At 41.4% G+C, this 13,532-nt stretch overlaps 1 protein-coding gene across 5 annotated transcripts in view; it reads right to left on the minus strand.

Moving 5' to 3' along the window:
• FHL2 (four and a half LIM domains 2) overlaps positions 1–13,532 on the minus strand; it is a 65,506-nt gene that overhangs the window by 19,888 nt on the left and 32,086 nt on the right. For 2 of the 5 annotated variants that reach the window (XM_050922702.1, XM_050922693.1), the window contains exon 1: positions 9,861–10,054. The exons of 2 other annotated variants lie outside the window; for them this stretch is intronic. Coding sequence is in view for 1 of the 3 variants with exons in the window: in XM_050922668.1 (XP_050778625.1) it covers positions 8,990–9,094 (105 nt within the window). In the remaining 2 variants the exon portion in view is untranslated. Of the gene's footprint in view, positions 1–8,989; positions 9,146–9,860; positions 10,055–13,532 lie in introns of those variants that run through there. One more of the 5 variants, XM_050922668.1, reaches the window with a different exon arrangement.

Below are 13,532 nucleotides of genomic sequence, written 5' to 3' on the forward strand. Positions count from 1 at the left end.
TTACAAAGTTTGATTCAGCAGAATGGTCTTGCTTGGGGAACAGCCTGGTTAATCTGAGCTGTTTCATCCAGTGTGCGAGTTGAGCATTTCTTGAAGAGTTTTCAAGCTACTATATTTTGTGAATTATGTCAGTCAGATTTGAAGTGAGCTTTCTGCACATATAGAGATAGTTGAGTCAAGTATGACGGGGAGACAGACGGCTTTCTGTGTGAGGTGTGGCCACTGCCACTGCCAAAGATTCTGGGAATGCTGTGCAGACTGCAACTTGGGAATTCAGTTATGCTCCTCTAGCTGTACAGTAATTATAGCAATAATCATAAGATAAAGGAGTAAGGAACTGATAGCACAAATGTGAGATCTGTAGGCCTCGATCTGTAAGAATAGTTTAAGCAATTAGCATAAGTATAAGGCCTTTCAACCTGCATAAGAGTAGTTGCTCGATAAGCTAGCATAAGTAAGTAAACTAATGGTGATCTTAAGTCACAAGATGGAATAAGATTCTGTTTATTGTTTTGTAACAGTCACAAGTGTTGCAAGAAGACACTCTGAAACTGGTAGATACAGACTATTTTTTGAAGAAATATTGCAGATGCCTAACCACAGGTAACCATAGTAATTCAATTGATGTATGTTAATAACCTTTGCTTAATTAATATATTAGCCTATAGGAGAAGGACTCTCCAATATTATGGGGGCAAGGAAGTTAAGGTATGGTAAAGGACGGAAGAGCTATGCATACATATGCATGAGGACCATCAAGGTCTATAAAATGTCTGGTCTCATGTACAGCCATTGGAGTTCTTCATCAGCGAGCCAGAATCAAATTAGGATCTATCTCAACTTCTAGAGCTCTCCCCAAGAATAGAGTTAGTTATAGGCCTGTAATGGTGCTGGCCACCTTACAATGTTCTGTTACATCAATTTGTTTGTCTGGGTTTACTTATTGGATTAATTATTTTAATAATAAATCAATTTTACAATCACAGAAGATCTTCCAGGAGTGTGAGTGGTGTTGTCACTGGCAGGCCCCGGGGGCTCTCAAAGCAGTAATTCTGGTAATACTGGGCCTGATCTTGGAACAAGAATCTACCAAATTTCAGAGTGTGAATTGGATTCTAAATCAGTAACCTAGTCAATAGATCTGCAATACCTGTTTTGGATGCTGAAATCTAGTGAGAATCTGCTGGGGCCATTATTAGAGAATGAATCTTACCATCCCACAGGAAGTCTTCTTTTAAAGAAGTGATTATTAGGAACTTATTAAGAAACCACCTTTTGACCCCGACAGTCACTCTAATTCTCAACTAGACTCCAGTCTTCCTCATAAAAGAATGATAATTCAGAAGGTTGTAGGGAAGGGAATTCAAATGAGATCCAGAGTCCTCTGGTCATCTTGGCATCTAATGAATTTGATTGAGGCCTCGCTATTGTACAGACCCTATACTGATTGTGTTTCTTTATGCAGCCTTCTGGAGATGTGGGTGAAGACCGGGTGTCTATGCTGAGTCTTTTCGCTCTGTCAGTGGGATTTTGTATCACTGAGTTGTTGACACACCTATGGCATAGGCTTAGCAGGGTCACTCTTGAATGCTTCCATTTCTTCTTTTTGAGAGATCCCAGTGAGTAGTGCTGTGCAATTGCTAACCTGCACTGAGCCATGGGGTGGCTTCAGTGGCTATTTCTATTCAGCTTGCTTATGGGCCATTAGATGAGTTAGAAAGGAGGTATGAGTGCGTCTGTAGATAACACCCATTCCTATATGTATTCCTCTGATCCTATCCAATGCAGTTGATTGATTTATCCAGTGTCTATGAGAGACTTGGACATAAAGGAGAGTTAGCTATCTGAGATTCAGTTCAGATAAGATTGAATTAATGTTTGTAGACTGGGAAAGCAACTGGAAGAAATAGCGGAGATTATATCCGCTTCCCTACATAAGGAATACTTACTGTTTTATTCAGGTTCACAAACTGAGAGTCTTAATCAACCACACCACTCATTCTGGATATGCAGGTAGCAATTGTTTTTATTATTTGCCTTTGGTTAGAAGGCTGAGAGTTCCTTTTAGGTGGACTTTGTTACAATTATCAACGTCTTTTGCAAATTAATTGCTGCATTGTGAGCTGTATGCAACTACACCTTAAAACCATTCAACAATTACTTCAGAGTGTGTAAATGTCTGCCTATGAAATGGTTTCCCATGTGCATCATATTCAAACTGTTTGCTAGTTGGTTTCCAGATGAAGATTTAAACTGCTTTTGGTCTATAAAGCCTTAAATGGTTTGGGTCCTAATAACTGAAGTGACCATCTTTCTTATCTGTGACTCCAGGGCAGCTGTATTCAGCTGAGGTTCTCAAGCTCACAGCCCTCTGGTTTAAAGAGAAGGAGGCTAATTGCAAAATCTCCCAAAGTTTGGGCCTCTAGATTCAGAACTTAAGTTTTGGTTCAGACAGGATTCACTCATGAAGTTGGGATCAAGATCAAAACTTCCTAAAAGTTCAGGGATGTTTAGATTTGAGGATTTGGTTGGATCCCATCTCTATTCTATGAGGCACACTTCCAGCCTCTTCTGCAGGGGGTGGGAAATTAAAAGTAAGCTCATAAGAACTGCCATACTGGGTTAGACCAATAGTCTGTCCAGCTCAGTATCCTGTCTCCGATAATGGCCGGTACCAGAGCTTCGGGGGAGTGTAGAGAACAGGGCAGTTGGAGTGACACCATCCCTGTCTTCCATTCCCCACTTCTGGCATTCAGAGATTTAGGGCTGTCCCAAGTTTGAGGTTGCATCCCTGACCATCTTGGCTAATAGCAATTGATGAACCTATCCTCCATGAACATATTTAGTTCTTTTTTTGAACCTACTTATACTTCTGGCCATCACAACATACCATGGTAAGGAGTTCCACACGTTAATTGTGCATTGTGTAAAAAAATACATCCTCTTCTTTCTATTAAACCTGCTGTCTATTAATTTAATCAGATGACCTCTGGTTTTTGTATTGTGGGAATAAAAATTTTCTAACTTTTCCCACACCATTAATGCTTTGCTAGACCTCTGCCATATCATATCACATATCATGATAATAGGGCCTATCTAATGAGAAGTGAGAATGGTGAAATAGATCATTTTATTTGTTTTAGATTTATAAAAGATGCTCACAACTCAACAGGCACCTGTCCTGTGCACCAGCATTAAGCTGGGTGAGGGGCCTAGACAGTGGGTGAATAATACTGCTATTTAGGGCTTGTCTATGCTTAAAACACTGCAGCAGTGCAGCTGTACCACTTCAGTGAAGATGCTACCTATGCCAACAGGAGGGGTTCTCCCATTGGTGTGGGTACTCTACCTCCCTGTAGCTAGGTCTCATTGATCTAGCACTGTCCACACCAGGGGTTAGGTCAGTTTAACTGAATCACTCACGAGTGTGGATTTTCTTCACACTCCTGAGTGAAGTAGTTATGTTGACCTAATTTCCTTGTGTAGACCAGGCCTTAATAAACCAATCAGATTGCTTAACTCTTTACCTAGAACTCCCTCTTCTTGTCTAGTATCATGGATAGAGCATAAGCTCTTTGGGTCAGGAACTGTCTTTTTATTGTGTTTCTTCAGTGCTTAACACAACAAAGCCTTCAGGTGCTACCATAAACAGGTGCCAGCTTCCTCTGGGCCACAGGGATGCTCAATCCCCAGCCCCACCCCTTCCTTCCCAGTTCCACCCCCTCCCCATAGCATTTCCCATCTCCACTCCTTCTCCTCCCCGCCAGCGCCTCTTGCCTGCTGCAGAATAGCTGATTGCGGTGGGTGGGAGGCACTGAGAGAGGGAGGAGTTGATCAGCGGCGCCATTGAGGGATGGTAGGCGCTGCGGGGGAGGGCTGCCGGTGAGTGCTAAGCATCCACTAATTTTTTACTGTGGGTGCTCCAGTCCTGGAGCACCCATGGAGTCGGCGCCTCTGCTACGATAATACAACAGTTATTTACAACAGTTAATTTTAGCCTCATCAAAATCCTAGTAATAAACAAGCCTATCCCATCATAAAATCTCACTTCTATAATGATCCACATCATAAATAAAACTCAAAAGGAATACAGAAATTCTCAGGCAACCTTTTCTTCACAGGCCTGGAAAAAAAGATGGAATCTTCAGCATGCCCAGAATGTTAATATGTCCAGGTCCTGCTGTGCCAAGTAGGGCAGTGATTATAAGACAATAATCAAAGAATAATTTAATACATTAACTTTACAATGTGCTTCCTTTCCTTTTTCCCATGAATAAGCTCATTATAAGAGAAGTGGTTATTAAAATTTATACTGCCACACTGAGAAACACTAAAAAGAAAAACAAAGGTAAAAGCAAGGGGGAAATATCATCACTATAAAATATAGGAGACAAATTATATTAAGAGACTCAAAGCTTTTAACTCTCGCTGTAATGGCACACTGAGATATGGAATGAAATCCAGGCACTGTTGAAATCAATGGCAGCTTTGTCATTGACTTCAGTTGGGGCCAGGATTTCACCCATAGTTTGTGCTCCTGTGAGCATGAGATTCTGCTAGCCTTCAGTTTAGAAATTAAGTGCGCCTCGGAGGTGTTCACACACTTCCCACACGTGATTCCTAAAATAAAACAAACAAACAAAAAATGCTGTGTGCATTTAGAATTTTTCAAATCTTTTATTTTCATTCCTTCAAGAAAGGAAGATTTCTGTCTGGCAACTCCACTGACATAGTCCATTTAGACATGGAACATTTGGAAACTATTTATGTTAATGCTCCAAAGGCTAAAGTGTAAAGATTTATGATATCCTTTGTAGTTATGATTTACCATTCTGAACTATACAACGGATTTACTGGCAAGAGATGATCTTTCCCATAACTTAGCAGTTATGGGCACAATTGTTATCAATCATCTTGTTGCATCATCTGCAGGTGAATTTTCCAGGATCTAATATTTTTTCTGACCAAGACCATAATTCCATGCAGGCAACAGAGGCTAATGTTATTTCTTTTTTTGTTTTGTTTATTTGAAGAAGAGACTAACTGAACATTTGCCAGAAGCATTAGTTGGAAAAGAAGGTGTAAAGGGTAGATATACGGAGCCTAATATGGAATAGATATTGTACAATAAACTAGGGTGATTCTATGGACTGGCTGACTAATGGGGAGAAGGAGGTAAGATTCCCACCTTTGAGGGCCTTTTTGAGTTCTAAGTAGCCATAGGACAAGGAATGTTCGCTTATGGTGAGTGATATGCCTGATTCTTAGGAAGAGGCGTTGACTGTCTTGCTGTAACATATTCTGGGCCAGATGGAGCTGTGCCGATTTGCCCCAGCTGAGGAGCTGGACTTCCGTGTTTGCTTGGGCTTTGTCATGGCACACCACTGCTTTTTTAAAGTCTATTTTAGGGCTTTCGGTAGCACCCATGTGGCTCTCAGGAGGGTTAGTCTGGTCTTCAGTCTGAGGAACCACAAATGGCTAAAATATGTCTAAGTTGAACACATGCAGGGCTTCGCATCATTAGTGAAAGATCTCAGTTCTCTGCACATGCTCCTGTGTGTTGTCTCAGAGGTGGCTGATTTTATGGCATTTTTGGCAATTAACTGTCCGTGTTTCTAGTATGTGGTACTGTCACTTTCATGTGATTCTTCTTTCCTGGCATACAGTGCTCTAAGGTTTTCCAGATTTAATCTGCTCTACAGGCCTAATAAAGACATCAGGAGAGTTAAAATGCTTGGGGCTAGGTCAGAACGGGCTTTTCCTGCTTTCTGCTCCTGGGCAAGGGCTTGGTATAGTCCTGGACCTTGCACCCCTGACATGTGAGCACCAAGGAAGTCTAGGCCCAGCAATGACACTAGACTTCGAAATGGATCGATACAGGGGCAGTGGTCTGTGCTGCACCCTGGGAAAAGGGGCAGTAGTAGGCACTACTGTGTGTGTATTCCACAAGCACAGTGTCTCAAAGTGGTGGTGTTGTACTTCTCCTCTATGAAGGTGGACATTTCCCTTCCTTGGGCAACGGGAAGGAAAAAGCAGAAGAACTTTTCAAGGATACTTTGATGTTAACCTGTCATCTGAATACCAACACCCCCATGCCAAGCATAGAGACACCCCATCTTTCTGAAGGTCCCTGAAATGGAAACTCCTAGAGGAGATTGGGCAGAAGCTCCCTTTTCTGCACTTCCTTTCATCGTGGGGAAGCATAACTTCAGCAATCTCTTCCATTTGGAGACCTATGTATCCTGTATAATGGCAGCTGCACTAACTCTGTTAACGGGTGCTTAACCACTCTCTTCGTGTAAACTTTGCTGCTAACTTTCTTTCTCAATTGGCTGGTTGTCCACCTCTTCTTTCTTTTGTCATTTCTTTGAAGGGGAAGGGAGGGAAGCCTCCTAATACCATGGTACAGTGATCTTACAGTAAGCAGGACCCAAGGACTTACTGGGGGAATTCAGTACTGTGCCTTTAAGAAACCAAAGCATCTTAAGATAGGCTGTTGCTCTCTTTCAGAACATGCCCAGCCTCATACCCCATGACTGTAGTGAGACTGGTATCTTAACCAGTAAGTGCTGATAGAAAAAAGCAATTCTTTTAACTGTAGATTTGTTCCTTGCTTCATGTGTGGGTGGGGGTGTGTTTCTAAGAATAAAACAAAGAGTTTGGAGCTTGCAAAAAACATTCCTAAGACTTCCCAGAAGTCATTCAGCAAAACCAGGGAAAGCCAGACTTGACATTTCTGCTCTTTCTACGCGTAACAAATAGCAGTAAAGAAACTTCATTAACAAATCCCTTTCAGGCCTTGCTGGCACACGATATGGAATAAAAGGTTACATGCCCAATTGGTTTAAAAAACCCACCTCTTTGAAAGGTGATCTGTAGTTATACTTCTGAGCCATGAATTAGTTCTTTCCAGCCATTCAGCCCCCTCTCACAAACCCCACCACATTTTTGCCTATTGTGTGGCATTCTGATATCTGATCTCAGGTTCTTCAGAGCAATTGTCTAAGACAACAACCTGTATTAGCATGTATACTCCTGAGCAAAGTATACCTGCTACTTAGGTTCATCCCTGGATTGCACAGTCCCTATTATGAACTGGAAAGTTTATTTAATATTACTTTTTTAAAAGACACTTAAATTGTTTCTTGTGTGGGGAAGTTTCTGTTGGGCCTGGCTAGAAGAGCACTAGTAATAGTAGAGGTAAGTGGACGTTCTAGCAATTGTGGCTTGTTCTGCAGCCAGCCAGCATCTTCCTCAATTTAGCATTTTAAAGTAATTCCAACAGTTGTAAAGTAAGTGCCAGTAGCCGTGTAAGCACAGAAGGCAGGGTAGATATGAGCACCAACAGTTCAACAGCATACCCAGCACACCTTACATTGTCACTGAAGTGACTGGAGTACATATGTATTTACATATACCTGTGTACATTTCAACTACAAAAGAAACCTATTTAAATAACCTTCCATGTGATTCTTAAATCTACAACAAGGCAATTCACAATTAAAGCTAAAGGCCTCCGGCTAATTCACTAATTCAATACCTTTTGAGTTTGATGTCTGCCTTCCTTCCTGTTCAGAATAAATAGTGAGGCATAAGGCTGTGATCTGTTTAAGGTGGAGTTATCAAATGCTCACCATTACAAACATAGAAACTCAGCTTCCTAATGGTAGCATTTTAAAACAGTTAATGGGAGAAAAATGGTGCAAAGTTAATAAAGCTACCATCTGTGGCAGATGTAATACAGTACATAAGCCCAGGACTGAACGGTCACAGAAACTAAGCTACTTTCTCACCAACAGACGTACATCCATCCAGAAAAGAGTTAATTTCTTTTATTGATTTGCACACAGCCAGTACAACGCCCAAACAGCCAGCCCCAAAGATATAATCAGGCAATGGGAGAACATCATGTGATGCTATACAGTGAAAATTACCGCCTCTCCCATTGTACAGAAATCCTGCATAAAACAATCCCTGCAGCAGCACCATGACAATAGCCCAAATAGTCCATACTGCATCTCTTCCAGAAAAGTGTGGAAGGGAGCATCACTCTACCTCTCCTACAGATGAATAGAAGGGTTTCTCAGTTTGGTACTTTACACAAACATTAAATAACAATGAGCTATCTATATATCAAAGTATTTATATAGCCCCCAATATCATAATATCTGAGCACCTCACAACTGTTAATGTAGTTACTCTCTCTGTACCTCTCTTCCCCACCTGTATAATGGGGATAATAGTACTTCTCTACTTCATAGAGCAATGTTTCTCAAACTGGGGTCGCTGCTTATTCAGGGAAAGCCCTTGGCAGGCTGGGCCAGTTTGTTTACCTGCCCCGTCCGCATGTCCAGCCGATCGCAGCTCCCACTGGCCGCAGTTCGCTGCTCCAGGCCAATGGGAGCTGCTGGAAGCAATCATTTATAATTTTATTAGTATCCAGCTAATTGTTTTTCAAACTTAGTCAAGGCTATACAGAACTCTAAAATGAGCTGTGCTTACAAGCCAGCTTTCAAAGTGCATCCTTTTCCAGTTATCCGCCTGGGACAGGGAAATGGGTGATAATTTTTATACAGTGAGAAAAGTTGGGGGGGGAGTGGGTGCCAGTGGGGGTTTCAGATCCAAATGGCTGAATCAATTTTTCTTAAACTTTCAGGAACCAAAAAGTCATCATTTGGCTAAGGAAAAATAAATCAAAGATGTTAGCCCCAAAGGAGAGAGCTTCTGAAAAGTAGAAACAAATGAAAATAAAGGATCATAATAGAAATTTAACTGCAAACTGAATTATAAATTTCCCTACCAATTGGATGCAATAAGCTATTCGAAGGTCCTTATTCTTCTTTTGATATGCCTAAGGCAACTCCACTTGAAGTTAATGGGAACTGCATATGCGTATTCAAAGGAAGATTTTGTCACAAGTCTATCATTACTTAATCCAAATGTACTAGTAATGACACTTATTTGTAATCAACCCTCTTAATCAACATACCTCTAGATAGCAGCTGATGAACAACAAAATGACATTTCTTGTGTATATTTCTGTTATTGATTTTCCTCTTTGTAATTGTGACTGGATTCCGGCATGAATGTACATGGAAATAGGATGCTGTCTTGTGAACAATGTATCAAAACCCAGATATTACCTCTTGGTTTGAGGGTGGAGATGGGGGAAGGGATTCAAAAAATAATGAAAGCAGAAAAATGAAGGTTAGCATTATTTATTGAAATGATTTTTCCTCTATTAATATATATATAATGGCAAAAGGAAAAAATTCAGAGCTATTTGTTGCTTTTCATTCCAATTAAATCCCTCCAAATAAAAAAAATACTCTTTTCCTTGTACATTTTGTCCCTGGTGTGGAACAGCGAACAGGAAGCTACCTTTGTTGTATGTGTATCAGCTATTGCTACAGTGCAAAAATAATCAGCTCTTTTGTTGGGCTAGGAAATATTAATGGAGGTGTTTTTTAAACAAACCCCCCCCCAAACCTGAGCTCCTACTTTTACGACTTCTCCTGTGAATCAGATAAACATACAATAGCCTATAGAGTAGTAAAAATAGTAACAGAATGAAATGGATCAATGCCTCATCACCTTGATTAAGATATCACTTACAGAAGGACATACAGAGAGATCTGCTTTTATGAAAAAACCTTCTTCCTAGCCTCTTCGCAGCCCTAGCTCTGTTTTTTAGCTAGGGATTAAATATCTCCCCCTCCTCTTATCCTTATCCATTACAGAACACTTTTTAGGATTAAACATCTCTCACTCTGCACGCTTTGTTATTTAAATCAATAACTCCTAAGGTATAGTCAATGGCACGGGGGGTGGGGGAGAGCGGGGAAGGAATATCTACTTACAGAGCAGTAGCGGACAGTCAGTGTTTCTCCCTGGACCAGGCAGGACAGGGAGTCACATCCATTAACAAATATGTAAGGAGAGCACCTGGCCCTACTTGTAGAGTAGCGCTGCACAGCTAACCAGGGATTTCTACAGCCTGTGAAGGGCAGTTCTTCTGATTTCTGCTCTGCAGCCAGTATTGTGTGGAAACAAGCTGCTGCCTTCACAGCCTAGTGAAACCCCTCTGTATCATTTTACCATATAAGGAGACAAAAGCATCAGAAACACTGATTCTTCTAGGCTCTGTGCAGCTGGCATTCAACACTTTTTCTTCCAAGGATGTAGATTTTTTTTCCCTCCCCCTTCCTAACCACACTGTCTTTGTTGGACCTCTTCCGAAAATGGCTCCCCCTCCCCTCTCCCCACACTTTTGCTTTTTTAACCCCATGATGTTTGTTAGTAATGGAGCTTTGTTAAAGCCCAGTGAGCTCAGCTTGCAGAAAGAAAGGCTGAGAGCAATTCAAGCACAAACTCTTCACTGATTTTCTCCTCACCTGTCTGGGAGAATGAAGAACTTGGTTAGAATTAGTGTGAGAATCTGTTTGCACTGGCTCTTCTGGCAGCTGTTTCACTCTTCTCTAACCAATGGATTGATTTGCATTGTCTCTGGCCTGGTCTACACTACGCTGTTAAACCGATTTTAACAGCGTTAAATCGATTTAATGCTGCACCCGTCCACACTACACTGCTCTTTATATCGATTTAAAGGGCTCTTTAAATCGATTTCTGTACTCCTACAAAACGAGAGGAGTAACGCTAAAATCGATATTACTATATCGGATTAGGGTTAGTGTGGACGCAAATCGACGTTATTGGCCTCATTATTTTACAGTAGCTACCCACAGTGCACCGCTCCAGAAATCGACGCTAGCCTCGGACCATGGACGCACACCACCGAATTAATGTGCCCAGTGTGGACGCGCACAATCGACTTTATAATATCTGTTTTATAAAATCGGTTTAAGCTAATTCGAATTTATCCTGTAGTGTAGACGTAGCATCTCTTTCTAGGTACTAGATGGATAAGGTGCCTTGTGTTCTGAGGAGAATGTGTGTATAATGGATGCCTCTGTCCATGTAGTCATAGTCCTTCCTGCTTTTTTTACACCCCTTAGTGGCGGGTGGAGGGAGGAAAGGTGAAGCAACTGAAATTCAAAATCCCCCTTGTGTAGTTGGAAGCCAGAGAAGCAGATTGTCTCAATGCACACTTAGGGAACCATACAGAGAACCCTTCCAATGGCTACATGTTAAATAAAGGGGGAACCATTAATTCCAACATAACCAGGAAATAATATCTCTACTGTCAAGTCTAGTTTCATATTTCAATCCTTCTAACAGAAACATATTAACTTAAAAATAGTGGGGGGGGGGGAGTCTTCAGAAATCTCCCAGGGAGAGAAGAATTTGGATCCAAAGCACATTAGAAATGTTTGTTCTCTACCCTTGTGTGCAGTTCAAGTTGCTAATATATTTCAGTAACAATGGACACATTCCAAGATGGGTAAGTTGTTCAACTTAAAGAAAAATTGCCAGGATGAATATAAACCCCATAAACTTCCCACTGGGAGCTACTGTTAGTGGCACTGCAGCCTTTCCCTGTGGATGGCACGTAGGTTTGTGGAAAAACAACTGAAGTGCTTTGTTTTGAATAGCATCAGTGTGTACGTGTGTTAAGAAGACTTCTTCCATGTACAGTAAGGGATTCACAATCTTGTTGCTGCAGGTGCATCCACCCCGTGAACTTGTACAGTACTCTGCTCCATGCCTGGGATGAAACATATCAGTAACATCTCTCTCACTTTTCTTTTTAAACAAAATCTACAATGATCTTGATCCTGCAGTCCTCATGCAGGCAAAATACCCACTCCATAAAATGAGTGAGCCTTACACTGCTCTTAGAAATAAAACCTACTTCTTAAATGTTATTTGATTCATAGAAATGCTAAACGGGTTGCCTAGCCATATGCTCTTGCGACCTTTAACATACCTTAAAAACACAGGCAATGTGGCCTAGTGTATAGAGCACTGGATTGGGACACAGAAGATTCCCAGCTCTGCCACTGACCAGTTGGATGACCTTGGGCAAATCACTTTGCCTCTCTGTACCTTAATTTCCCAATTTGTAAAATGGGGATAATGATATTGGCTTCCTTTGAAAATTACCTTGAGATCTACTGATGAAAAGAGCTGAAGAAGAGCTAAGAATTACTTCTTATTATCCTAAGTGCAGCAGTTTAAGATAACCCACTACAAATCCTCTTTCAAAAATCCCTGATCCCTAAAGTTACAATTTCCAAGCCAGCTCCCATTTTCAAATGGGAGAGATTGAAGAGACTAGGACTCTTCAGCTTGGAAAAGAGGAGACTAAGGGGGGATATGATAGAGGTCTATAAAATCATGAGTGATGTGGAGAAAGTGGATAAGGAAAAGTTATTTACTTATTCCCATAATACAAGAACTAGGGGTCACCAAATGAAATTAATAGTCAGCAGGTTTAAAACAAATAGAAGGAAATTCTTCTTCATGCAGCGCACAGTCAACTTGTGGAACTCCTTGCCTGAGGAAGTTGTGAAGTCTTGGACTATAACAGCGTTTAAAAGAGAACTGGATAAATTCATGGTGGCTAAGTCCATTAATGGCTATGTAAGCAGAGTCAGGATGAGCTCTACCCTGACGGATTACTTAGATAAAGGAAATGCAGTAAATATAATTTACCTAGATTTCAGTAAGGCGTTCGACACGGTTCCGCACACTGAGCTGTTAGTTAAATTGGAAAATCTGGGAGTGAATATGAAAGTTGTAAGGTGGATAAGGAACTGGTTAAAGGGGAGACTCCAGAGGGTCGTATTGAAAGGTGAACTGTCGGACTGGAAGGAGGTCACCAGTGGAGTCCCTCAAGGATCGGTTTTGGGACCGATCTTATTTAACCTTTTTATCACTGACCTTGGCACAAAGAGCGGGAATGTGCTAATAAAGTTTGCGGATGACACGAAGCTGGGGGGTATTGCTAACACGGAGAAGGACAGGGTTACTATTCAGGAAGATCTGAACCACCTTGTAAACTGGAGTAATAGAAATAGGATGAAATACAATAGTGAAAAGTGCAAGGTCATGCATTTAGGAATTAATAATAAGAATTTTGGATATACGTTGGGGGCGCATCAGTTGGAAGCGACGGAGGAAGAGAAGGACCTGGGGGTACTGGTTGATAGCAGGATGATTATGAGTCGCCAATGTGATACGGCTGTTAAAAAAGCAAATGCGATTTTGGGATGCATCAGGCGGGGTATTTCCTGCAAGGATAAGGATGTGTTAGTACCGTTGTATACGGCGTTGGTGAGACCCCATCTGGAATACTGTGTGCAGTTCTGGTGTCCCATGTTCAAGAAGGATGAATTCAAACTGGAACAGGTTCAGAGACGGGCTACGAGGATGATCCGAGGAATGGAAAAACTGCCTTATGAAAGGAGACTCAAAGAGCTTGGCTTGTTTAGCCTGGCCAAAAGAAGGCTGAGGGGGGATATGCTCGCCCTATATAAATATATCAAGGGGGCTAACGTTAGGGAGGGAGAAGAATTATTTAAGTTTAGTACTAATGTAGCCACGAGGACGAATGGGTATAAACTGGATAT

This window comes from Gopherus flavomarginatus, chromosome 1 (genome assembly GCF_025201925.1).
Source record: "Gopherus flavomarginatus isolate rGopFla2 chromosome 1, rGopFla2.mat.asm, whole genome shotgun sequence".
In the NCBI taxonomy this organism is placed as follows: Eukaryota; Metazoa; Chordata; order Testudines; family Testudinidae; genus Gopherus; species Gopherus flavomarginatus.